This window comes from Corvus cornix, chromosome 3 (assembly GCF_000738735.6).
Source record: "Corvus cornix cornix isolate S_Up_H32 chromosome 3, ASM73873v5, whole genome shotgun sequence".
Taxonomy (NCBI): Eukaryota; Metazoa; Chordata; class Aves; order Passeriformes; family Corvidae; genus Corvus; species Corvus cornix.
This window is the reverse complement of record NC_047056.1, coordinates 53802679-53830528: the sequence shown is the minus strand read 5'-3', so window position 1 is coordinate 53830528 and position 27850 is coordinate 53802679. Positions and strand designations below refer to the sequence as shown.

Genomic DNA, 27850 nt, shown 5'->3' with positions numbered 1-27850 from the left:
TGAAGTTACAATTTTCAGGAAGAGATCCATTTGTGGATACTCTGTCTTAGGAGTGTTATTGCCAGACTTTTTAATTTATGCTAACCAGTCAGCATCCTCCCCTGATTAAAAATACCCCAAATTTTTAATTCTGGTAATTCTATGAACCAATGAATGTGATCCATTCAGTGTTAAACTCTACTGTCTGCAAACCTGGAGGTCTTCCACATCTGTATTGATCAGTTAGCTTGCTTGAATTTCAGGATCCATCAGCATTACAGCCAGCACTCCAGGCAAAAAAAAGGAGCAAGAGGGAAATGGGATACCCAGACAGAACAGTAACAGGAAATCTTGTCTTCGTGTGCATGTTAGTCAGTGTGTGTGACTAAAATGCTGCGAGAAGAAAAACATGAGCAGCAGTCTATCGTAGTCCAAATGGACATTGTACTGCAAGACTCTGAATAGGAATGATGCTTCCTTTCATACCTTATAAAAAAGAACCAGTTGAACCAGTTTCCAGAATATACTATAGTAAAATAATAATTTTACTGTAGATTTTGTTTTAAAAAAGAATTTGGAAACATCTTTTCTTTGGGATTGAGCTTTTCTATGTACTTACCCTGTGAACCACCACTATTCGTATGCTACATGGCATGGACCCCTTTTAAATATTATTTGTGGGAGAGAAGACTACATGAAAGTGATAAACACTGTTTAATGTCTTTGTTGGTGACATGGACAGTGGGATCAAGTGCACCCCAGCGAGTTTGCTGATGCCATGCGCCGCAGTCGGCACACGGAGGGAAGGGATGGCATCCACAGGGACCTGCACAGACTTGAGGGGTGGGACTGTGTGAACCTCATGAACTTCAACAAGGCCAAGTGCAAGGTCTGGCACCTGGGTCAGGGCAATCCCAACAGATAGAGACTGGGCAGAGAATGGATTGAGAGAGGCCCTTTCCTGAGGAGAAGGACTTGGGGATTTTGGTGGAGGAGAAGCTCAGCAAGACCCAGCAATGTGCACTTGCAGCCCAAAGAGCCGACCATGATCTGGGCTGCCTCAAAAGCAGTGTGGCCAGCAGGGTCAGGGAGGGGATTCTGCCCCTCTGCTCTCCTCTTCTGAGACCCCACCTGGAGTTCTGCATCCAGCTCTGGGGTGCCCAACACAAGAAGAACCTGGAGTAGGTCCAGAGAAGGACCCTGAAGGTGATGAGAGGGCTGGAGCACCTCTTCTAGAAGATGGCTTGAGAGAGCTGAGGTTGTTCAGCCTGAAGAAGAGAAGGCTCCGGGAGACTTTATGGCAGGCAGCCTTCCAGCACTTACAGGTGGCTTACAGGAGGGCTGGAGAGGAACTGTTTAAAAGGACATGTAGTAATAGATCAAGGGGGAATGGCTTTAAACTGAAAGGAGGTTTAGATTAGATATTGGGAAGAAGTTCTTCGCTGTAAGAGTAGTGAGGCACTGGAACAGGTTGCCCAGAGAATCTGTTGATGCCCCATCCCTAGAAGTGTTCCAGGCCAGGTTGGATGAGGCTTTGAGCAACCTGGTCTAGTGGAAGCTGTCCCTACCCATGACAGGGGGGAGGAGGGTTGGAACTAGATGAACTGTAAGATCCATTCCAACCCAAACAAATCTATGAATGTATGAATTTGTAATACTGTGCTTTTTGTTGAAGTTTTAAATACCCTAAAGTGATTGCAAAACAAGAGGGGATTATATCCTTGTAAAATGGATATGATCCCCCTGTCTGGAAAGATTATTTTAACACATCTATCAATGTTTCCCCCTTGGCTTCTCCGGAGGCAAAAATCTTGCAACAGCTTGTTGCAAGGAAGATGCATGCTGTTCATTGGCATCCAGACCAGAAAAAAGCCAAAACACAAAATGCCATTGACGTAGCTATGTTCTTAATCACTTCTAGTGCACAAAACATCTAATCAGCAGTTTTGCAAATCTAGAATGCTTACAAATGAAATATGTGAATGTTTCACATAATAGTGGTTTAAAACCCTTTCTTTTGAATGGTTTGAACAACACTTAGAGTGTTTCTGTCTTTTCAAAGGATGAAAAAATAAGCAAATTGTAAGGCACTGTAGCTCAAGGCATTGCTTCTAGCATAGGGAGTGTCTAACCTCTGATACCAATTAGAATTCAGACCGGGTCACAACTGATAAATAATCTGTTGTCTCAAGGCTTCATGAAATAACTAAATAGTCTCAATCAAGTTTCATGAGGAGAGCCTATGCTGCAAAAGGCACTATAAAAACTATCATACTTGCAATTTTGCCAGAGATCAGGGAGGTGTCCTTCTCTGCAGAGGTGGTCTTTGCAGAACAGGTGCAGGAGATGAAGTGAGACAGAGGCACGCTGTTCAAGTTCCTCCTGTTAGGTTTTCATGATGACAGAGGGTTTCATATTCCACCAGCATCAACCTGCTGTTTTTTATTGGCTCGAAGTTAAGCATCAGGTAGAGAAACAGTAAATCACCAAAAAAGCATGCCCTGGGTGGTTACTTTTTAGGGTTAGTTTACGTGGTTTAGTTTTAAATGGTTTCACTTGCTTAATATCTGGTGTGTCAGTGTTTACATTTCACAGTCACACATTTCAGTTTTAGTGTTTAATTGCTGTCTTAAGCCTGTGCCAAACACTTCTGCCCTATGGACTGAACATCCTGAAGAGTCCAGTGCTGAGAGTTGTCCAGCACGTCCCACAGATGGCCAGATCAGTGGCGTTTGCATCCCCATAGCTGTGCTCTGCCCCATATCTGGTTTGTCCTCTTTGTTGATTCCTGCCAGGCCTGTTTCTACCATCCTGGCAATGGCTGAGCAGCCAGCATGGCAGGGCATCTGCTGCTGTGGACACTGTGGCAGCACACGTACGTATGACAGGCCACTTCTTGTAGCTCTGTGAGTCACTGGTAGCACCCTGCTGGTACAAATCCATCTAGAGTATGAGGGCTGTTGGAATCCAGTTAACATATTTGCATAATTATGCATGTGCTCTGCTTTACGTAACAAAATTCAAATATACTTAACCACAGCTGCCAAGATTTGACAGGTATGTTTGTTGTTAGTCTTATGTGTATGTTCTAAGGCCAACCTTGGACAATTACTGTTTACATTTGATCATTAACCTATGCATTTCTTTATAACTTTTTTCTAAAGCCACTTACATTTCTACAAGAAATTTTAAGTGGTGTATATTTGTTTTTGAATGTTTGGGGGGTTTTATTCTGTCATTATTTGGCTACACAAACATAGATTGTCTCTCTTTCTTTGTGTTGGCAAATAGGGCATTAATTTGCGTTTTATCATAAATTAAAAAGTTGTCTCTCACTCCCTTGTCCTTTGCAATACTAAGCAGTGATTGATGAGCAAATGGGAAAAGTCTCTCACGTCTCCATCAGTGTGTTTTTGTTGTTGTTGACAGATGGTTGTTATACCTAAATAAAATAGAGCATAAATGTCATAAGTGGTTTGGTTTCTGTGATGGGATAGGCTGCTGCAGTTTTCAGCTTTTCAGTGGAGTATGTATCACTGCCATGAGAGATATTTAAAGTGGCCTTCATGCTTCATAGTTAGTGTCAGACTTGACTAGACAGATACGTGGTGTGTCCCTCCTTAGAAGAAGGAGTCTGAACAATTGCAAATGTGGCTTGAATTAATTCTGTGCCTCAAAAGAAGAACATTTTCACTACCTCCAGATAATAATTTTTTAAAAAATTAATGAAAAGCAAGATATCTTTTCTCCCCCTTGGAGACAAAATTTTCATGCAGGTTGAGCTGCAACTTGAAAGATTTGAACAGCCCTTTGACAGCATCACTCTGTAGGTAGATAGGGAAGTCAAATTGCAAAGTGGGTTTTTAGAAAGCAAACACAAAAGAACAATTCACTCCGTCGGTAAGCTTTTCTGTTTGTTCCCCATCTTCAGATAACAGTGGGCTCAAATTATTGTGATGTGTTGATTGATTACAGCCGTTAAGTTTCTTAGTAATCAGTTTCATCACTTATTCTCAATTCACGCTTGCACCTTTGATTTCTCTTCCACAACAGGGTGATGTGGGTTGTCGTTGACTAATGAAGAACAGAATTGGTTTCGGCGTGAGACAAACGGAATGCCGACACCAATCCCAAAATGCATTAATCTTTAATAATCCACATCTGCATGTTTATAAATGATATAACCAGGAGTCGCTAATGTTAATACTCCCCCTTCCAAACAGAAGCTGACATAGGAGTTGGTGTTTGCAAACTGCATGAGAGGCACGTGGCTGCGCGTGGTGCATGTGACCTTGCGGAGGGAGCTTGCCAGATGAAAGTTCTCGGTTGATTAAAAATACATGAAGAATTGCTTCGCTTCTGCACCGGTCTTTGGAGCTTATCGTTGTCGGGCAAGATGAAATATGGCATGATAGATCTTGTCTTCTAGGGAGATCAGACCCACCAAATGGTTTTTGGAAGCAGGTTTGCCTCAAGGTGCTTTTATCCTTTATGCATTCAACTTGCCCTTTCCTCCCTCATTCCTGAGAATTGCTGAGACCAGGGCTGTGTAATATGCAATATAACACAATAGGAAAAACTAGATTTGCTGAGGGTTTGTTCCTTTTGAGGGTAGTATTAGTGAGAGCACACACATTTTGCTACTAAAATGTTTTTTAATTACAGAGAGTGATCTAGTACGAGGAGTAGCAGGCAGGACTAGCTAAATAGTTCATTGCCACATAGCACTGCTCCAGTTTCCCTGCTTGCTAAACTTGAGAGAGCTGGGAGGAGCAGGGAGAACTCAAACTCCGTCATTGATGGTATTCCAGGTTAGTGCTGCCTGATTCTGAGAAATTGTTAAACTTGCCTGGATCAAGGGAAAAGAAATATGGATAAGAAACAGCAATTTCAGTTCACATTGACCCTTTTTTCTGTATCTTGCATGTTTTCACACTGCAGGTATCTTAAATGAAAATTGATCTGTGGTTTGGTTAGAATTTGGCAATGTTAAAGTTAGGAGTTAAGGTTTTTCTTAGGTGGCAAATTTTAGAAGTGTATGTCTGCTACATCTGTTGTGCTTCTCAGGCTCTCAAATGCAGTTGACACAATGAGGAACACCTTAGAGAAAAAAATCTCCTCCTAGTTATAAATGCAGTCTAGAGAATGAGCATTGATAATGAGAAATTCTTCCTTTTGGAACTTGGATTAAATCCCTAAATAGAATTCTGAAGTTTTAAGTTTCAGGTGTGTGGCAGGGTAGGTTTCATTTCTGGAGGGAAGAAATGAGCCAAATATAAGAAAGAAATACTACCCTCTCCTTTGTTAGAGCTTTTAGATATTTAGCACTTGCATCAATTACAATTTTATATTCTGTTTAATTGACATTTTATAAAAAAATTGAGAATGGTTTTTATCTAGCTGAAGTATAAGCTTTTTGCATTACATGTAATTACTAGAAACATGTAATGATGTGTCCCAAGTAATTACAGATTACTAAATCCATGCAACCCTTTACAATCTTCTACTTCAGTCTAAATGCAAGCAAAACTACCATTTTTGTGGAAGGATTAAAAGGAGAGAATGAAAATCACAGTACGACTACAGGGTCTGGTTAATTCCCTGAAGAACATAGATGCTTTTTTCCAGTGGCTTGCACAAATTTAAGAAAATATAATTTGCAAAATCTAAAAGCAATTCAGAGGCCCTGTAGAGGTGTGAGAGGAAGCGCTGGCAAGCTGTGGCCACGGCCTCTCCCAACCCCTCTCATCCCAATTCACGCCATCGCTTTAGAGGGACGCAGTGACAGAGTGCAAAACATGTGGAGGGGTGGTTAAACGAGACTTTAGAGGGGGAAAAAAGAAATTAAGTCAGTGGCTGAGCTTTGAAGAGGTCTGTCTAGTGCAGAGCAGCAAGCGAGTGGGGAAGAAAGGAGCAAGCACCTCATCTAATCTTTCTTCTGGGGACCCAGGTGGACAAATTGGCAACCCTGTTCACAGCCTCCCCCCACCCCCTTTGTAGCGTAAGAACTGCTAATCGGATCCATGCTGCTGCAACTGTGGTTAGTTATTAACAGAATAAAAGCAGATTTCTTCAAAAGAACGGGTTGGGGAAAACGGCTCTACAAAATTGCAAGGTTGTTAGAATCTTAAATGCACAGCAGTCGGTTTTTCCCTATTCTGAATTAGGCGATGAATACGGCCTTTCATCTGTCACTGTGCCCATTTCTTCAGAAGGCAGCCAAACATTAGGCTTCTCAAACAAAAAAAAAAATAAAATTGTTTGAAAGGAAAAATATTGGGGAACAGGAAGAATAGGAAAACGAGAAGGAGAAATCAGGTTTTGTTTTTATTAATTTGGCCTGGTGAGAGAAATACGAGCTTGCCTGCTCTATTCAGTTCCTGCATGCCAGCCGCTGTGAGCCACCATTTCTGAATGTGGGGATTAGAAAAGATTTAACTGGTTGCTATCCTGGGCTGCACCATTCAGGACTGGCCTCCAACAGAAATATCCTTGGCTGGAAACTCTCTTGAGCTTAATGGAAATAATGTATTAAATGGACGTGGAGTTAGGCGGAGATGAAAGCAGAAAGAATTTGATTCCCCCAAATGAAACTTCTCATAACTGTAAAGTGAAATTACAGGTCTGGGGTGGATGTTACTGAGGATAGAGAAGCAGTGATCCCTAGATTTAGACTGATTTATGCCTTCATTTGTACAAATAATTAAATGATGCATCCTTAATTTTGAGGAGTTCTGCTGCCTTCCTGGTTTGCAGCAGAATTTTGGAATTTGTTGGAAAAGAATAGTCCTCAGCAGACAGGTGCTTGCTGTGACCTACTGGAAAGCCACTCATTATTCGGGTGAGTCGCAGGCTTCTGAAGATTCCCATTGACAGCTTGCTTTGGGCTTGTTTCCAAAATCTCAGGAGAAAGTGCTTCACTTTGGTCCCAACAGAGAGGTGACTTCTGCATGGAGCATGGATGAAACAGACCTGCTTGGCAGTGTCTGCTGCTGCTCTCCCTTCCCCTCCAGAGGAAAAAGATACATATTCTCCAGAGGAAAATATATTTTCTTTCTTGCCCCTTGCCACCAAGACCGTTGTCAGTTCAGGCAGTACTAACAATTATTTCACTTTATACTCCTGAGTATTTGTTACAGTCTTCATACCTTACTCAGAGTTTACACAACCTGGGAATAAAACTTGGATGTCTAATTTTACAGATGCCAGTTTCAGCTACTTAATTCTTTTTTTTTGAAGTCCATAATATAATGAATTATTCTGTAGTAAGGATGACATTTGGATGGTGTTCCATAAGTATTACCTTGGGACTACATGCTGAGTAATGAGGATGAAACAAAATATTGACTAGCTACCTCATCCCGTCAGTGTCGGCTTTGCTTTGAATTAAATGTTGTATCGTGTCAAACAAGTAGCTTCTTTTCATGAAATTAAGATGTTTATGCTATTGCATTTGTGCAGAGAAAAGTCAGAGCTAGGGTTCTCCAGGCCCCTTTGTTCATTGTTGCATTTTTTAATGGAGATCTGAGAGCAATTTAGCACTTAAGTTACAGTGATTTCTCTGAAACTCTGTCACATCCCTGATATGGTGAATGTGACATAGATAGGAAGAAGAAGGTGAGAGTGTAACTTTCGAGAGTTGGTATCTGAGAATTTTACACTTTCATGAGAAGCAAAGTGGGGTTTTTGACTTCTAGTTGATTTTACATGGATTGTGATAGTCACATATGTTAGGGAATCTGTGTCTTTGAAGCATAATACATTTGTTTTAAGAGGTAATATGGAAAATCAGGGCTAGGCCTGACAACAATCTTGATAACATTTTATGATAAAGAGCATCCATAAATCTGGCTTAAGTTGATAAGCTTCTTGTTTAGAAGCTTGTACAGAAGTTTTGCGCTGCTGCAGTGGAACAAATAAGCTTCTTGCAGTCTCACCTTCAGTGAGCCTCTCAGCCAGCCACCAAAAGCATTCCAAGGCAGGAGGGTTCTAGGTTTGGTCCTAAGTTCCTGGGTCAGGGAGGTGGCAGTTGTCTTGGTAAGCAGGCTGCAGTGGATTACCAGCTTTGCAAGGGGTTATTAGCTGCAGTGTGGTGCTGAGCAGAGCCAGAAGGCTTGGTCTGAATGTGTTTGACTCTCCATATCCCAGCACAGCCACAGCTGCTCTATCTGAAAGGGTCCTGATGTCTCAGGCCTTTTAAAACATCTGTGCTCAGATTACTGCATAGGTAGGAGGAAGGTTTTAATATTTTTGTCTTAATTTGAGAGGATATGCAGACAACCCTTACTTTTTACTTGAATGAATAAGTAATTTTAAAAATACTGTTGATACGATAGGAAGCCTGGCTACAATGCATAAATTAAGGAAGAAAATAATCTTTTTTCTTAAGGGGTCATAGGCTTGATAAGATGAAAGAGATAACACGAAACACATGACCAGTTTCCCTTTATGCTACCCACAGAAAAATTTCTTTCCTTTGAGTCATTTGCACCTCACTTCCAATTTCCTGAAAAGCTCATTTGAAACACTCCCATATAGAAGCCTACTTATGTTCTTTCATTTCTGATGTAGGGATCCGAGACCCAGAATGTCTCTTCTGGTCTGTGAGCCTTTATTGTAACACTGACTGTGTGATGAGTATCCTATTATTTTATCAGATCTCATCTTAATCACTAGATTTTCAGGACCTCATTATTCCTAAAACAAAGTTGTTTCAAATTCCAGTAATGGTTTGATTATCCTCCTAAACATCATCATGCTCTTTTCCCTCCCTGATATTTAGCCTCAAATATGTTTTTAGAAAGAAGTTACAAAATTCTCGCTCTGGATTTTGCCGTAAAATAATACTCACACTTTCAGCCTCCTGTCATTTCATGCTGGTTAGCATCGTGGCACCATTCCAGTTTGCATTAGGCTTTCTGGGTTTGTCCTTATGAAGGCTCTCCAGTGACACATCAGCAGTGATGTTGTGTTGCCTTACCTCTACTGTAAACAATCCTGATTTATCCTAGTGATAAATTTGTTTCTTTGAGTGCCACATCACATGGTTAGTTATACCTGTTTGTAGGCTATAACCATTTTAGGTCAACAGATATGGTCAGATTTTTCCTTCCTTTTCTTCTCCCATGACTACCTGATAATCTACAGCTCTTCAGTTATAAAAGGCCTGGTTCTGATCCATGAATATAAATGTTTGCATTTTTAATAATCCAGGCCAAAAGGTGGTACCAAGGGTTTCTTAGGTAGTATTTTGATCATCTTTTGTATTGACTAATATTCCCTACTTTCCCTAATGACATTGATCACAATGTCATTAATCCAGTCATAGCTCTCAATTCCTAAATTAGTTTGGGAATTGTCCCAAAGACAACCCACAAGATCTGTGACTTCTGCCTTTCCTTTAAACTAGTGTTCCATTTTCAACACAGGCTGTGATCAGTCCCCCACCCTTCAGTTCCTCATGCATCTTAAAATTCCTGTGCTTATATCCCTCCTTCCCCCTTTAACTAGTTATTTCCCAGAGGGAACCTGTTATCACCAAAGTGTTTTCTTGATTCAATTGTTCAGGCGTAATTCTGTGAGGTATTGTCCAGCTGGTACAGGGTGTCTCAGTCAAGCATCCTCCAGTATCATTACAGTGATGGGAGCAGAGAGCCCTCAGCATGTTTCAAAACATTGCTGATGTGGACTGTAAGGACCCCTCCTCAGCAGGATACCAAAGGTCTGCTCTTGCTTGCTATGTTGGCCCTAAGGAATTTACTTTTTACAGTTTTAACTGCATGGCTGTAGCCCTAATGCAATCGCTATTTAGTACTTTTCTCAGTCCATCTTTTCCAAAGGTAGCATGCAGTCTCTCCTGACTCCATTTGAAGTGAAGATTTTCCAAGTGCAAAAATTTAAAAGCGTTCGACATAATTTAAGAAATAGAAACCCCGCTTACAAGTATGCATTTTTTAATTCCCTTACCTCTTCATCTGACTCTTTTTTTATTTTAAATAGCAGATACTATATTAGGTAGACTGCTGGTTTTGGTAGTTTTAACAATTAATTTTACTAGATAGCTATATAACTTTGAATAGCATTTTGCTCCTCTGTTAAATATAGGGGAAAGAACTAGTGTGGCAGCTTCTATCCCTTTAACATGCATTATTGCATTTTCTGTGGTTTTGCATAATAGAAGTATTGTGAAACATCTGTAGTATTCATTTTGCATACATTTTGGCAGGTGGAGTATCTCACCAATGTGGCAACAATGGTATACAAAACATGGGAAAAGGTCATCCCTGTTTAAACTTCCTTCTGTGTATCACTGGGTCAAAGGAGGCAGTAGTCTGTCAGTGAAAAAGAAATTACTGGATTTTTTTTCTCTCTCTTAAATAGCTGTAGAATTTATGTTAAAAACGAAAAAGGGTTGTTTTTCTTTTGTAGACATTTTCCTTCCCTAATAAAATACAAAAGTCTGTTCATGTATTATTTAAAGTGTCTTCCAAGAAACACAAATGCAATACTGTTTGAAAGAGAGAAGGATTACTGTCATTTAAAGGAAAGAAATGGAAAATCTTTAAGGTCATTTCTTTTCATGACAAAGAAACTTAGAAAGCATGGCAGACAGGATCTTCAAAGGTTTTAAAGTCCTGTCATCAGCTCCCAATCAATAGGAGCTAGATACCCAAATTAAGAGTTCAGTTCAAGTCTTCAAAGGTATTTGGGTGCTTAACCTCCTTTTACCTTTCACATCACTTCTAAGAATAAAATGGCAGCTCGATTGAAAACATTTTGATGCAGTACCTTCATGTCCAGCACCTGGATAATCTGTAGCACCCACTGATAATTAGCGTGCTGGATACTTCTCTTGTAAGTTTGTTACTTGCTAGAATATGTGTAGAGTTGGTCGTGTTTATGAAATGTTATGAAATTTTACTTTGAAGTTTGTTTAATAAGGAAAAAATAGAAGTACACTGACAAAATAGCACTAGTGTTTGCAGAGGCTGATAATTTCAGTGAATCTGCAAAACTCCTGAGTCTGTATTGACTGAGGATGCAGATGAAACTGATTTCTTTGTACAAGTTGTACAGGTACTGTTCTAGGCTTTTACTTTCACTGTCTGTGCTTGCACATTTGCCTGTACAGGATAAGGATCCAGCCAGATAACTGATGTTACTGTCAATGTAAAAAACCAGACACCATGTATAATATGCAAAATATGTTGCCTATCATAGATACTCTGTGCACTATAGCTTCTCTCAAAGTTGCCAAGCGTCCACCTAAAGGAGGGATCCTGCTGAGAGCTATGCGGTGCAGTCAGGAGCAGCCCTGCCTTTATTATTTATTTTTTTTAAGTGTTTGTAGAAATCTTAGATGGTTCCCATATACTTGAAGTGCTCTGTCTGATAGTGGTGCCTGGGGCATACATGGTGGAAGTGGCAGTGCTCTGTGTTAACATGGAAATGCTGTTTGTTTACAGTCTTGAGTCACTGAATCCTTCCTGTCAAGCCGAAAGCTTTCATTATAATGCAGGCACTTACCATCTCCACAGCCTGCTCTTGAGTGACATCAAAACATAAGCTGGAATTTGTCATTATTATTGTCATATGCCTCAGAGTTCGTGAATGGGCCATGGAACCCAAAGCCTTGGGCGCTGAGTGGCATGTTTGGTCTTTTGGAGGAACAATTCTGCCTCTAGTCCAGCATTTGCATCTCTGAGACAGTTGTCACAGCTGCTCCTAGTAATGTTGACTGTCCTGTTTTTAGTGCAAAAGCACCTCATCTGAATAGCTAGGCAGTGGTTACACTCCACATTTTATAGATTTTCTCTTTATTCTGTATCAGTCTGGCCTTTCTTCAGAGTTGGTGCTGAGAGCCGGTGGCTTTGGGGATGGGAAGTGGATGGGGCAGAGCAGACATATTTGCTTTCCTGCATTTGTATCCAACTCCGGGCCCTTGGTCGCTCTAAAGGGCAGCCCCTACTGCCCCGCTGTCAGCCCGGCTCCCAGCGCCAGGACCGTCCGCAGGATTCTTGCTCCTGCCACTGCAGAAGGGCAGCTGCTGAGCAGGAGAAAATGAGTCTCAGCAGGCACAAATCTATTGCCTGTGTTTTTATTCTGTCCATTTCTTTCAAATGGAAAACAATCCGAACAGTTTTTGAGGATGAGGGATATAAACCTGTCTGCTGCTATTTATACTGTGCTCGTCACTGCAAGTGTCTAAATGCTTAAAGTGTGTATTTGCTGCCTAACCTGAGGTGGTCTTCAAGCCTCTTGGGCTGTCACAAGCAGGCATGTCTCAGACCAAGAGCAAAGAGGAATCCTAGGGGATGTCCAGGCCTCATTCTTCCTCCTGCTTGGGCTGTGGCAGGTTGACTTAAGCACAAGGCTTCGGGGCATTGGGAGGGTGGTAAGATGAACCTCCCTTGTTGACACGGTGTTGAATGGTGACCCAGAGGAGTGACTTGCATCAGTGCAATAAGCACTTGCCTTATTATCTATTAACATTGCAAGGGAACATTTTGTGTTCTGAGCCTCACAGCACTGGGAGTGTTCTTGTTTGGGTGGGTAGACAGCAGTGGATGTCTTTTGAACAAGGTCATAAAAATGAATGTGTCTGTTCGGGCTAGTTATTTTAGTTATTTTAATAAATAACTTCCCTTTGCTTTTATTTGAATAAGATACCCCTTTTCTGTCTGCTCTCTTTCAAACATTCACTTTCACCATGTGTGCCTACATGTTATTCTTTATTCCCATATTCTACATGGACATTCAAACAATATTAAAACCACTGATTCATTGAAATACTTTTTAAACTGTTGTTGTTAGTAATTTTTGTATTGACCGAAATTTTCATTGGTAATATTGTTGGCAGCAGTCCATGTCTGCCTGGCTGGAGGCCAGTTTAAGCTCGGCAGGATGAGCCCTATTGTTCAGCAGACTTGGGTTTTGTTAAACTCTCTAACAGAAATATGTGTCAGGAGATTTGCAGCTATAAATTGGATCATGTTGGTGAGGTTGGGAACTCACTCAGTGCGAAATTGAACATTTCGCCATGCCTGTTGCTAAATGTGTTTGTGCATGTTTCCTCCATGGGTTTCAAAAAATAAAAGAAAAAAAAAAGAAAAAGGTATGAAAAAAGCTAGACCTGTTGAGCTCTGTCTTTACCTTATACAGCTGGTACTTTCTTTGATGTTGGTGGTTGAAAAATGCAGCAATGCTTGGTTTTGTGCATTGAAATGCTAAAAGCAAGTCTGTTATCCCTTTTTTCTCTGTGTGTTACAGGCAGTCAGATGCCACCACAGCCTCCTGGCAGCCAGTCAGAATCCAGCTCCCACCCTGCCTTGAGCCAGTCACCAATGCCACAGGACCGAGGTTTGTTAGGTGTTGGGGCTTTCTCAGTTGGTGCCAAATGCAGCCTTCATTTTAAGTTGCACATTAGCAATGTGAGATTTCCTGGTATTTCTTTTCTTTTCCCAGGGAAAATAATGACAGTCTTCATTGTAAAAGGCTTGGGGGGTTTCCGTCTCCGGGGAAAGAGCAGTTGAATAGCAGGTTTTACCAAACTATAATAGAAAACAAGGTTTTCTCAAAATACAGTGAATGCCCAGGGTATAAAGGCAGTTTCTGTAAATACTTGAGTCATGTCCTGGACAGTACAACTCTTTGTTGTCTATCTTGGAATTAAGATGTAGAGAAAGAGTGCTAACGATGAGCGGTTTTGCCACTATTCTTAGAATTGTCATTTCTAATATCTTTGCATGGACACAATAGTTCTCTAGCCCGTTCTAGGATAAAAATATCTTTAAATATAAAGGGAAATCAAATATTTAGGTCAAATGGTTCAAACATTTGGAAATCTTGCCATGGAAAACCTTGCAGGCAACAGCACTGTTCTAAAAGGGTACTCCCTACCATGTGCTCACAAAAATAAACAGAGCATTTTCAAATTAAAGTTACCTTTTACAAACTTCAAGCCCTTTTTCCATTCACCTCTTTTCTCCCTAGCTCATGGAGATAGTTGTCGCAGCTTTGTTGCATGGCCATACGTGCGATCAACTGCTGTAAACTGGGCATCCTGTCCATGCAGTGGTTAACATGTGCCAGTGACAGGCTTGCAAAACAGACACATGATAACTGTGATAAACATGGAGTTATTTATGAAATGCCCCTCCTAAAATTGCTTCCAGAAATATCCCAAGTAGCACCATATGGGGATACCATAAATACTAGAAGTTTTCTCACAGTGAAACAAGTTGAACTCACAGAATGACAAATTTCTGGGATAGCATCCAGGAGGAGCTAAGAGGACTCACAAAGAAGAGCAGAGAGTCTTAATTTTTGCTATTTTTCTGGGTTGAATGTCCCCTCCTCCAGGAATGCTGATTAATGAGAACATGAAATACGGAATTCCATGCTCATTTGTTTTGTTTCCTTTTCAGTCATTCTTTATACTCAGTTGTTAGTGCAGGGACTTATTTTCCCATTAAAAAAAATCAGAATAATGTACATGTTTGGGGAAAAAAGAATGCTCTCAGTACCCAATACAAATATATGATGCTTTCTGGGATAGAAATGTCACAAGGCAGCAAGAATGGATCGGATGGAGGCTTTGAAGACTCAAACATCTCAGAAAGATGTGTGCATTTCCTAACACAACTGGGTCTTGGCATAAAATGTTACACTGCCCAGTAATAATTTTTTCTGCAGTGTGTGTTCCTCACCTGGCTTTGGGGGACAAGTTAGGCCTGACAGAGCTGGAAAGGTCGAACCTGTTCTGCTTCAGAGCAAAACTGGGGTTCATTGTATGGTCAGGAGAGGTGGACAGGTATTCAGAAGTAAAACAGAAGACAGCTGCCATAATTGGGAAGTCAAACAAGTAAGTAACAGTGAGAAAAATAAAATTTACAGATTGATTTAGTTTGGTTTTTCCTCTTTGCAGTGAGAATTGTGGGTATATTCTTAGAGAAAATGTGTTTAGGAATGTTACAGGTTTTGCACACTTCATATACAAAATCTGGTGTAATATGCATGATCCTTGTGACCCAGCTTGTACAAGGAGTCCATTTGTTTCATGCAGGAGATTCAAAATTTGTAACTAGCTAGGTCATATTGATTTTGCAGAACACGTTCCCCAAAGCTTCTCTAAAGTCTGTGCTGTACGCATAAACATGCGTGCATTCCCTTTTGTGCCCTGCCATTGATTAGAGGCTCCTTTGAAATGGAAAACTTCACCTTTTAAAAAGGCTGTTACATTAGTTGGTTCCTTTGCTTGCTTGAACTGGTTTCAACAGAACTTGAAGAAAGGAAGGAGGGGGAATGATGGGGACTCAAAGGGAAGGTGCTTGTCATTTACTGATAAAAACCTGAGCAGAAAATCGTTGCTGCTAAGGACACCTGATCCTTGGGCATCTGTTACAGTAATTTAAACTCTCAGCTTACTGGTACACTTTCTCCAAAAAAAAAAAGAGAAAAAAAAGGAAAATGAAAACAAAACACCCAGAGACACTCCATAGGATAAGGTAAAGTTGTTTGTTTTCACACTTAGTATAGCATTTCTTTCCTTGTTTAGAGAGAAAATTGGGTGGACAAAAGACTGCTAGTCATTGCTTGAGCAGAATCTTCTGCTCTCAATACTTGAAAAAAATGTTATTTACCAGCTATCATGAAGATTGACCGATGGGTGGGGTCTGAGCTGCAGCACTTTTGGATGCTAAACCACTACCTTGAACCATTAAGTTTACACTTATTTTATTGTCAAAGTGTTTGATTATATTTTACCTGCTTTCCATGGTTACTCAACACCCATTTGGAATCTTTATGTTTGCCTGCCTAAGACTGTGCATCACCAGTCATACCATGCAGCATGAAGCAATGACCACGTTTTTAGATGTACGTTCTGTGTGTGAAAGTAGGGGAGTAGTAATGTAGTGCATATACACAGTAATAGGAATTTCTTGGGGGATTGAATTTTTTTTTGTTCTCCTCAGCCTTCTTTTTATACAGTTTATTTCATACTTTCTGTAATGAGCATTAAAATGCTTACTTTTTAAAAATAATTTTTAATTTTTTCGTGTCCTGCTCAAGCTGTAGAACATTTGAACCTGCTCAGTGTAAATGTAGCCTGCTATTCTAGGCACTTTTATTCTTGTCCCACAACTGATAACTGGCCACTGTTGTTTGATGCCCAATCAGTGAAATAGTTTTAGTTCTACCAACACACACTGTCTACCTAGGAAACAAGAAATTGCATTTATATTATGTACATAACCTATTTCTTAGCTCACATGACTTTGAAAGCACTGGGACTTGAAGTAAGTCCCATACATCTTAAAGCACTGTTGGAGCCGGCCAGCTGCGGAGACAGACTGGTGTCAGAAGTCTTTTGGAGAAGCGAGAGTGTGTTTAACCACTGCTGAATCCCAACAATTACCATTACTTGGGGCTACCATAATGACAGTGTAGTCATGACTAATTGAGGTAGTCATCGAAAGTTGCTGTGTTTTCGGGGGGAGGGTGCACGTTTTGCTCTCCGTTTCTGATAGACTTACGCCAGACTTTCATTTATATGATCAAAAGTAGGGGTTTGATATTTTGTGTTTATTGAAGTCAAAGCTCTTTATAGACTTTTGTGGCATCAGCCCCAGAGGTAGCGCGGCAGTAATACCTCAGCTGTCATAATCATTTGGCAAATACTTGAGGTACACAGCCGCTTGGGTTCCCTGTGTTCAGCTGTATCTACTTATTTGTTTGGGTTTTGGAAGCTGTACTTTGAGGATGTACTTAGTAGCCAGAATAGTGAGTTAGAAGTTATTTCTAGGGGTCAAATAGAAGCCCGGCACATCCCAATTGACCCCCTAATTTAGTTTCCTGAAGCTGCAGCCTGAAAAAGAAACCTTCGTCCTGGCCATTAGCTTATACTCCCATTCTTACTTTTGTAAACTAATGAAGATTTCTGTTTACTTCTATGAACATTCACCTCTGCAAGCACTATTAGGAGAATCTGTGTCACAATGATGTTGAAATAGGCACTTTTACCCCTGCAGGAATGAATGGTTCCTTATGTAATTTTGAAAAAGCTTAGAAAACTTACTTGCTTTTAAATAGTATTTTCATGCTTAAGCAGTTGGGTATGTAGATGTCAGGCTTCAGTCTTATATTAAAATAATGAATTGGGAGCTCCTGAAAACCATTGAATTTAATGAAAACAGTTAATGACTTCACATTATTACTCTAGCAAGCACTCTCATAATGGGGATACTTAAAGAAACCTTATTTATTAGTGCAAATGTATATGGGTCAGAATTAATTTTTAAAAAATCTTTAATTGTTTTCCCCTTATAATTTTCACAGCGGTACATAGTTAAATATTCATGATAATGCTGATGATATGCTAAAGGTCTGAAATAGATCTGGAGTCTCAAAATCAACACAGGTTATTTAACCCTTTTCATCTAATGCACCATTGGGGACTTGCTGAGTGAAATCCCAGAGCACTGGAATAATTAGAAGATAGTAATGAGGATTTAATTAGTCCTTGAGATATGCTGAAATAGGACCACTGAGAACTTTTCTTTTTGGACATGGATTGCAAGCAGAATTGATGCCGTTGCAGCTGCTGTGATGTGCTGGAAAATGTATTCCATTGCTGGAGGCAGTTTCATGGCAGCATTCTGTGCCTGTCAGATCTATGTGGACAGTGCCTGGAGTAAGCACCTCCAAAATTGTTGAATAGAAGTTGCTGCCTTCTCCATCACCTTCTCCTAGTACCGTTTCATTTTTTTCTTTTTTATGTCATTCTTTCTGTTGTACCTTTATTTCATTCCATGTTGACATCCAGCTTTTGAGGAGTGTTGTACAGTTGTGTGCTCTATTAAAAACATGTCACAGACAGGGACAAGGAGTAAGAAACTGCACGCTCTTAATAGTACAGGTGTTAGACTAAGCAAAGTTTGGATCTTTCTGACACTACTGCTTGTAAGGTTTATCCTCAGATCTTGTCCTTATTTAGTATTAGATCTTCACAGAAGTGATATTTATCAGTAGCTGCAATGTAGTAAATTTAAATAGCTTTTTTGGCAGTCAAGATGTTATCCAGTAAGGGGTTGTAACAGATGGGATGTGATCAGGCATTTTGATGTTCTCTTTGTGCTTCCCTACAAACACTAAGTAGTAGCAACTGAATTCATGTAACTAAAATTTCCTAATTTACCCATTAGATTTCATACAGGTATTTTTCTCCCCTTTAACTGTTTTCTGGGCATACTTATTTATACACAGTCATCACATAAATTCCACTGTCATGCATTTTCTTCTAACAAAATATAAATGTTTTTGCTTGTGTGGAAGACACAGAATACCAATCAGGTGTTTTGCACCTACAATTCCTGATCAGATTTATGACTTAATACTGACATTTGATGGTAGAGATTCTTTCCCCTGAAATCTATTTTCTTCTTAAAAAGAGAAACCAGAAGGAAGAAAATAGATCAAAGAATTCTTACTGCAACAAAAAAGATACTGTAGTTTGCTTTTATATCTTAAAAAGACTTTTTCCCTGAGAATACGTTTTTTGCTCTCATTTGGGGATTTGGGATCTATTCAGAGCACTGAGGAGCTAGAGAATAAAACGATTCTTGTCATTAACATTCTTCTGCTTGCCATGTTAACGATGACACCACTTAAGGTTAAATCAGACTTGGTAATAAGTTTACTTGATGTAGACTGAAGTGTTTCAGGCTCTTAAAGAAAGATGCTTGAGACATGCATAGAGTGCAAAGCCACAGGTATGTTTGAGTGCCTCTTCTGCACACAGCGTTCTCCAAGTGGGTCAGTGCAGGGGAGCTGAGCTCTGTCTGGTATGCAGGAACATTGCCAGGCTGGGAGGAAATCTTCATGCCTGGAAAACTGGGGTTAGAGGAATTGTGCCCTCAATAAGCAGAAAAAGTGCATTGCGTAAGGAGGAAAAGCAGGTTTTAGTTAAAACTGTCACACTAACTCTGTAAAACATCCTTTTTTTATCTCAAGTCACTTGATGAAGTAGGAACATGATGCACAGGAGTACACGGAGCAGGGTCTGTGTGTGAAGGCAGAGCCAGGCAGTAGAGCCAGGCACTAAGCTTCTTCGGTGACTCAAAAAGCTACATTAGTTTCTCAACTTAGTGAGTGCTGAATTTAGCGACAGTCTTTAAAAAAGATCGGGCCATCATTTGTTTTTACCTCTGTATTTTTAATTTGACTGTAAAAGTGGAAGTGCACTGAAATACAGTGTCAGTGTGATGAGCAGTTTTTTTAAATGTGTACATGCTATTTTTCTTTGCTATTTTGATTAGCAATGCACAGCAAAAAAGCTTACAATATGTCTACTTTGATTAGTAATCAACATCACTGGGATGAAAAGTTACTGTTTTTCTCCCTGAGCTGTGGAGTGCATAGTTTTGTGTCTGTTTGTCTCTCAAGTGTTTCAGGAAGACCTGGTTTTCTTGGCCAAAAGTATTAGAAATTACGTTAACTCTGCCAAAACAGGTTAATTCTTAAAGAAGTCAATCACCATTTGAGGATACTGGTTTCAGACTATACTTGGATTTAAGACATACAGTAGCCAGTCTCAGCTTTAGGTTGATCTGATTAGTTGTGGCCTACACTAAATATACAGCAGGCCATCTGCAAGAAGAATCAGAGGACAAAAGAGTATGATTTACATATGATAAGCCATGCTGGGAGACAGCAAGACTGCAGAAGTAGAATGTGAAGTAGGTAATAATATCTGTACAATCAAAACCCAGAGTGAGGTCTCAAATAAATTTTGTATACTAGCAGCTGGTCATTGCACTCTTTTTGCTGATGTTAAATCTCATTATACTTGGAGATAAATCTTTATTTCATTTTTTAAACTAAATTGGGGATTCTCTTTCTGAAATTAGGGAGCAGAATTCACTTATTCTGAGAGAGTTTATACAGTTGCCAGCAGAGAGACTTCTCAATAGAAAAGTTTCCTGTGACTTCATTAGGCAGCCATCAAATTCCCTGCCTCTGGGCTCAGGGAGCACGATAAGCTACAGCAGTTACTGATGAAGAACTTGACAGAGTGACAGTCAATGTTGGTGTCACACGCTTGATGTAAAGTTACTGGGTATGATCCCTGTCCCTGGGAGAGCTTCCCATCGTGGCCTATAAACTGGGAGCTGCCTGTGGTCTTCCTGTTCAGCAGCACCATGGTTGTCAGGACACTCTACTTCCTCAGTACCTAACTTAACCTTTTTATAAAGCTTCTGTAACGATAAACAACCTCTGATCTAAGACCCTTTATGTCTTTTTAAATTAATATACAGGACACTGAGTTGAAATCTATATAATGTATATATTTATAGCTATCACTGGATAATTCCTACCATCCCAAAGGATCCCAAAAGAATAAACACTCATCAGGGAACAGCTGCAAATCAAGGAAGGGAAAAATCAGTCAAATCATAAATCATGGTAAAAATAAGACTGAGGCAAAGGCATTTTGGGACTGGGGACAACACACTCATTTTGTGTTTTTGAAAGAAACATTATGATTTATTTTGCATGTGTGCAACAGAAAAGACACATCACATATATTTTAGTTTTGTCCACAAAATATATATATAGTGGTCTTCAATATATTTACTTCATGAAAAGGAAGATCTGAGTTGATCCAAGGAACCTTTGAACAGCAGTATCTGGGGAGGGTAAATTTTTCAAACCTGAGATTTAGACCATTAAGCCTGCAGGCTTTGCACATTACACATTATAAAATGCTGTTCCTTCTTTGCTCTCCTCCGTGATTTTCCTAAGTGTGCATGTTACTAACAAAACTTAAGCAAATGTCGATTGTGCAAAGCAGACGGACTCCTCAGATTTTTCATGTTGCTGCTGAGATTAATTCTAGCAGCCCAAGCTACCTACTGAAATTCAGGATTTCCTTCGGGGGCAATTGGGAGGGCAGGGTAGGCGCTTTTGTACTGCAAGTCACTGTGACCCTGATTTTTCAAGCACCATAGTAAAAGCATCTTGTGTAAGGTATATTACAGTAACAAATTATGTGAAAAATGGGGGATGAGCAATGTGGTTTTTGTTTAGTCTGTGCATGAACGTCTCCACAGATGTCTTTCCTTCTTTGTCCTCAGTATAGCACTTAAAATTTGCATCAGAGAGCGTTATGCAAGGTTTGCATTAGGAAAGGTTGGGTATTTCTTCCCTGGCTACCATCTGGGTAATCTGTCTGATCCTTCCCCAGATTCTAATTTATCAATGATAGATTATATGAATTTCAAGGCTAGGCAGTAGCAGAGGGAGGTTTAGGGGTGGGAAAAATTTAAACATTATTGCATGCTATACATAGACTGGGGTTTTGTAATATCAGAGAGAGAAGCAGAGGAGATTCAGCCAGTTAACCTAATAGCACAGCTGGTAAAACACTAGGGGGTCTGGGTTAAAACCTTAGCTAGGTCATTAGTTTCCATCTTCCCCAAAGCTATTCACATTGTGAAGAGAAGCAGTCAGACAAATAAACAGTGAGGAGACTGTAAGATAGATATTAAAGCATAATAAGAAAATAATTTCAAAGAAAAAGAAAACCAGTCCAACACTTTTTCTTAAACAGAACATTGGTCTTTCTGTGGAAACGAGAAATACTGCAGTGATCTTTGCAGGAAGAACTAATTTTGCTATGGTGATGTTTTCCATTGCTGTTTCACATAAGCAAAGAAACATTCTTTGTTGAATGGATGTGAAGAAATGTGGTGGTTGTACTGCAGATATTAGCAGATGCCATTGTGAAAATAAATTGTCCAGATACCAGAGGGAAATCATGTCACTGTTACTCTAGCCTAGAGAACTTCAGCATGGTTTTAGTGGTGCTCTGATGGACTTGGAGAAGATGACATGGTTTATGTGGGATTTTATGTGGGCTGAAAAAAGAGCTCAGTGTAGAAACTTGATTATGTTTTTTCACGGTTAATGGAGAAAAATTAGAAGAACCTCTAATTAGAAGAAGAGCAGTTCATTAGAAGAAGAACAGTTCTCAGAAGAACTGAGAGAGAGAATGTCTGAGGAAGGAAAGTCTGCCAAAAACTGTATCATGGGTTTGCAAACATTTGCTCTTTTTTCTCAAAGAACTTTCTCCTAAAAACATTTTGGGACTTTTTGTTAAAAATAGAATGTGATTGGAGAAGAAAGAAGAAATTTTAAATATTTTTTTTTTTTAGCTTTTATAAAATATTATATGTGAAGATATTGCATTGGTGTAGTGCAGGTGTTCTATTTATTTGATTTCTTATTTCTTTTACCTGCCTATTAACTGGACAGGAATATTGAGAATTAGTATTTGCAGTGTCTAAATGAGATTGACACTGCAGGCTCAGCCACTCATGCTCACCAACCCATCACCCTGTGGTGCATATTGCTAAGTCAGATGCTTCGTGTGTGTCAAACATAGGGCTAGCTGGGCATATGTTATTAAGGTTGCTTTCTGGAAAATGAAAGTAAGATGGGGTATCTCAAATGTAAAGAAATCTTGTGCCTGCTTGCTCTAGATACCAGGTTTTTTTATGCCACCCACATGATTTCACTTGATTTACTTGGTTTGTATTCTGATACATGGGTCAAACCTTCACCAGTTTCTTAATTGCTGTTATTTGTTTGGACCTGTATAACATTTTTGTCTGCTTAGGTTTTTTCCAGTACCTAAATCTCCCTCACTGTGTCCTTCTCAGTGTTTATTTTAAGTAGCACCTTAGGGATAGGTACCACGCCATTCTTTGCCTGTGACAGTAAGTAGTTTATGGCCAGGTAGAGCTGGCCTCCCATAAGCAATGGCACAATAGTATTTTCTTAGCTCCTGCTGTCTGTAAGCCACACATCTCCAGGTTTGACCACACCATTTGAAGATGTTCATTCAAGTACCATCAACAGTCTGCAGACAATCTGGTTGCATATTTAGGGTTCTGGTATCACCGGCTTATGTGAGAATAACCAACTCTTTCAATTACTAAAACAATTAATGTGTGTGTTGTGTTCTGTTGGATGTTTCCTTGTAGTGCTCTGAGGTGCTGACTGTGGACATGTTTAGCTGGGCAAAAACCCAGACATGGTTCATCAGTCCAAAGCCTTCCTGAGCTGTCCTTGCCATCTGAAATGGGTGGGCTAGGCAGTGTTTCAGTCTGACTGTGATGTTCCTCAGCATCCTGCCATGCTAACAGGGTGCCAAATCACAGAATAATGCTTTTCATTTGTTTAGTTTTACCCTGACACATCTATCTCAGTGTTGTTTGTCCACAGATGAGCTAGATGTGGGAGTCACTGCTTTAGATCCATTGCAGTTCTGTTGTATTCTCTGTTGAAAATCCTGAGAGAGTGGATAGAACCCAAACTGCTATCTGAGGAAGGAAGGTCTGCCAAAAACTTGTGTCATGGGTGTGCAAACATTTGCTCTTTTTTCTCAAGGGTACTGACCAGTGCCTTGCTTAAATACCAAGCATTGGAAATTTCTGTGATTCTCCCCACACACAAGTTTTTCCTTTAGAGGTAGTGGAAAATATCTCTTCACGTACTTAATTTTTTTGAGCTGATTCATAAGTACAAGATTTTATGTTATTTTTCTCTAATTAGTTGATGAACACTGTATGCATCCAATCTGTTTTTACTTTCCTTATTCCATGATTTTCAGAGTAATAAGCCTGTCTAGCCCTTTCTTCAGCCTCTGCCCTTGAACAAGGGGAACTTCCTTATTCCTTATTTGGAAAGGTTCCTCAGTTGTTTTTGTCCCAAGTTGTGTCACTAAGCATGCCCCTCTAGAAAGAGCCATAGCCCTGTGTATTTTTTACTTAGGTAAGTTCATTTTTACAATATACTGTTGCACATCGTACCTTTCCTAATTTTTTATTTATCAGATGTGTAAGTTAATGGTGATCTGCTATCGCTGTAAACTCCAACGTTTTTGTGAACTTAAAATGAGTAAGTGTTCCACATGTTTTCAGGTTTAATTCATTCATGAAAATCAATGCACTACTCCTGGCTAAATCAAAAGACCTCTCATTGACCATGGGTTAAGTGTGTGCCAGTGGACAGTTGCTGTCTGTCAACTGATATGCAATAACCTGTTCCTTTGTAGTCACTTCCTTTTTGTTTGAGCTTCTACTTTTCTGTAAGGTTTTTTCATATTCAAGCCAAGATTTTAAAATGTCAGAAGAATCCGTCTGAGATTTTACAGCAGCACCCAGCACGTTCAGTAGGTGTTTTTCATGGGTAGTGCTAAGGAGATAGTATTCAAGAAACAGATGGTTTTGTCTTGGTCAACGTACAAATGTAATTAAGACAACCTTAGTGCATAATTTCATGAAGCTTTAGTAATTTACTGTTGTGTATCTGTTTCGTGTATATATATGCCTGAGGGAAAGACAAGTTTCTAAATGTTTTTAAAAAGGCATCATAAGTGGTATTAGCTATATTATATATGTGGCTATATATATAGTGTATTACCAGGTGTTAGTGCTGTTTAGGACAACAGAGGCTTCGTTTTTGTATTTTCCATCATCAAAGGAGCAGAAACTCTTTTATCGTAAGCATTGCTCAGTTTATATTTTTTCTCTATATTTTGCTAAAAAGAAAGAAGAAAAATAAAATGCTTCCTGACCATTTTTAAACCCTGTATGTATGTTCTGTTTGAACATGCAAACATATTTTATTGTTGCTGTGGTGTGATAATTGTTAATAGTATGCTACTCTTCCACTGAGAACAAAAAAAATTGCCAAGATGATTCTGCATTGTTAAAATGTTTTTAATACAGTCATTCTTCACGTATGTAAATGTAGTATAACAGCTAACTAAACGAGGAGAATGCTTCTGACAGGGTCACTTTATTCAGCTACTTCTGAAATAGCTTAGTTTGCCAAAACCCACTCAAGTGTTTTTTCAATAAGTAATGTTTTGTTGTGATGGCATGTAAAGCATCACCTCTATCTCTTTTTATCACTAATATTAAGGGAAGGGAGTAGATTTGTTCACTGATGAGTATGTTGTCACTGCAGTTTTTAAAGGCTTAACTCATAGCTGTTTTCTAGCAGTTTAAAAGACAGAACAACTCACCTTGTTGTCACAGGGGTTGACGTGTCAGATGCAGTCTGGCTGTTGAATCACTCCACTGCCATTACTCCAGTGCACCTCTAATGTAATTCTACTTCCTTTCTTTACAGAAGAAAACTTTTATCTTAGATCTAATTTTGTGGAAGAAAATTTATTTGTTTTTGTATCGGCTATAAAATGAAGTTGAACACTAGGGAAAATGTGCGTAAATAAGGAAAAATGAATGTATGCCAGCTGCTCCCTTTCATTTCTGATAAGATTTTTAGAATTGATGTTGTTTTTTCTTTATGATGCATGCATGTTAATGTATTGACCAGGAACCCTTTTCTCTCTAAGACATCTGAGCTCTCTGCAAATATTTGAAATACTTCAAACTCATGCACTGATCTCTGAATGTTGACTGGGCTCTCATGGAGGTTGATGAGGATAGACTCCTCTATGTTGTAATGGAATCCAGATCACAGTAAGAACTGTTCTTAGCTTCTCTACATCGTATCTGTAGCTGAAAGGACTCCTCTGCTCGCTGGAAGGAAATTGGAGCATGTCTTGTTTTGACGCCATGCTTCCATGTACCGTACAGACAGTAACAGAACACAGTATAGCATAGATACTCTTCCTGAATTTCAGGATTCCTTTTCCTTAATTCTTTACCTGTCTTAATGCTTCATCTTCTTTCAAGGAAAGATAGCAAAGCCAGCCTTGATTTGAGAGGAATCTTACACCGTCTGAGATGATGAAACCAATGCCTCACGTCAGAAGCAGTTTAGGAGTGTGTTCCTTTTTTGTTGTGTTAATCAACATCTTTATTAAACTAAGGCTAGACCATGAGTTTGAGTAGTATCACACAGTTATCTGTGCTCTTGAGTTACTGGCATGCCCTCAGCTTAGTTTTGGCCAATGCCCATTAGCACTCCCTGAGCCACAGCCCAGAGCATGGATAAGGCAGGACAAGGGACTGTGCACAAAAGTCATACAGATAAGATTACCAGGATTGAGTGGGAAGGTTTATCTGGATGGACACAAGTGGCCCCACTCTCTTCCTGGCATGTTTTATTTATGACTGTACACATAGCTGCCCAGTCCATTCCACAGCATCTGAAATGAATGAGAAGGAGGTTACTGAAGAAGAGGTCATTTGAGTAGAAACACTTATTTTACTTATTACTCTGGTGCCTTGAGAAGCCCTTTTGACAACCAGCAGAGCTGGTTAAAAATGATAATCTCCATGTTTTTCATTAGACATTAGTCCATGTTCTCCATTGGCTTCAACAACCAGCAGTCCTTCTGCATCACTACTGGAAATTACTGTACCAGTAGCTTTTCAGTGTATCACCCTTCCTTGTGGTGTTAAGAAAAGTACTGCTTGCAATAATAATGGGGCTGAAAAACCTTAATCACTAGCACAGTGTTTGGAAAGTTCCCTCATATAGATTTAAAGGTGAAGAGAAAAACCCCCCCCTCACTTTTGTACTAGACACAGGAGTAACTTCACTGTCTTTATAATAAAAATCTTAGTGTGACCAGTACAAATTTTTTCATTCAAATGGATCCCACAAGTGTGATATATATGGTGTATGTCTGTCAGGAACATGGGCATTTATTTCATACAGCCATACGATTGTATTAGGTTTCTAAATTACTTACCAACACTGTCAGCAGAAGACATAGGCTTTGTAATAAGAGTTGTACCGAGGGTAGAACTGTTTTAAAAATCAAAGGGTCTATTCCAAAATACAGCTAAATGGAGAAGGTCATGCAAGTTGTTCTTTGCAGAAGTGTGGAGTTTTCCAACCAGTACAGACCAGTTTCCAAGCTGCCATTTTGCACTCAGTTTTTTCTGTGCCGTGTGTCAATGTCTGCTCTACCTCCAGAGAAAGTGCCAGGCTCTGCCTTAACAGTTCAGGTGTGATCAAGTTCCTTGTCTTGGGGCTTGCACAAAGATCAGGAGAACTTGATGCATATTCTGCCAAATCTTGCAGTTGGAGTTCTAGCACAATAGAGGTTGAGCTGTTTGTTGCACGAAAGAGCTGGGCACAAGGGGTGCAGAGTCATCTCATCTCCTGGTTTTTCTCCTTATGACCTGCACTTCAGTGTTTTCAGTTACGAGTTTGATCACACATCTGATTATGGCTCAGAAAAAATTACCTCTTTTCATTAATCAGGCATTGAGTGTTTGGGGGAGGGGGGTGGTGATGTTTGCTGCTAACCAGTGGGAGGACACCCCGGTCCTGTGGGAGAGTCATCCTTTTGTCTCCTCTGCCTCCTCCTGGTCACCCATGTCTGTCTGTCCTCACAACTTGCCTTTGCCTCTCTCTCCCCTTTTCCCTTCTTTTTCTGATCCTCCCATCAGCAGCTTCTGGTTGTTCTACCTTTCTATTATTCCCTCCCTCATGTAGGGAAAGGTGTAACTAGTGCTGCCAGGCAAGGTGTCTCTTGGCTTTCAAGTTCACACCTCCCCACACACATGCCACTAAAAGGAACGGGGCAGATTGGAAAGGGGCAACTTTGATACGTAAGGCTTCAGCTCTCTGTGGCCCCAGAGCGCGGGATCCTGGGCTGGCAGCTGGATGGGCCGGAATGCAGCAGTGCCAGGGCCCTGATCCCACTGGGCAGCCACATACCGGGGCTCCCTCCTCACTTGGCACGATGGCAGCACAGCCAGCACTGGCCTGTGGTACGCATGGGTTTTGCCCCGCAGGGAAATGGAAAGATGAAATTTAATATGCAAGCAGAACAGGAAAGAAAGCGGATTTCCTCCAGAAATAATAAAAAAAAATCCCT

The 27850-nt window shown here is 40.0% G+C and overlaps 1 protein-coding gene across 1 annotated transcript in view; it reads left to right on the top strand.

Annotated features, from left to right (window-relative positions):
• Positions 1-27850, top strand: part of ARID1B (AT-rich interaction domain 1B) — a 327679-nt gene that overhangs the window by 232570 nt on the left and 67259 nt on the right. Inside the window, 1 exon segment of the mRNA XM_039569802.1 lies at positions 13249-13338. Coding sequence (XP_039425736.1) covers positions 13249-13338 — 90 coding nt within the window.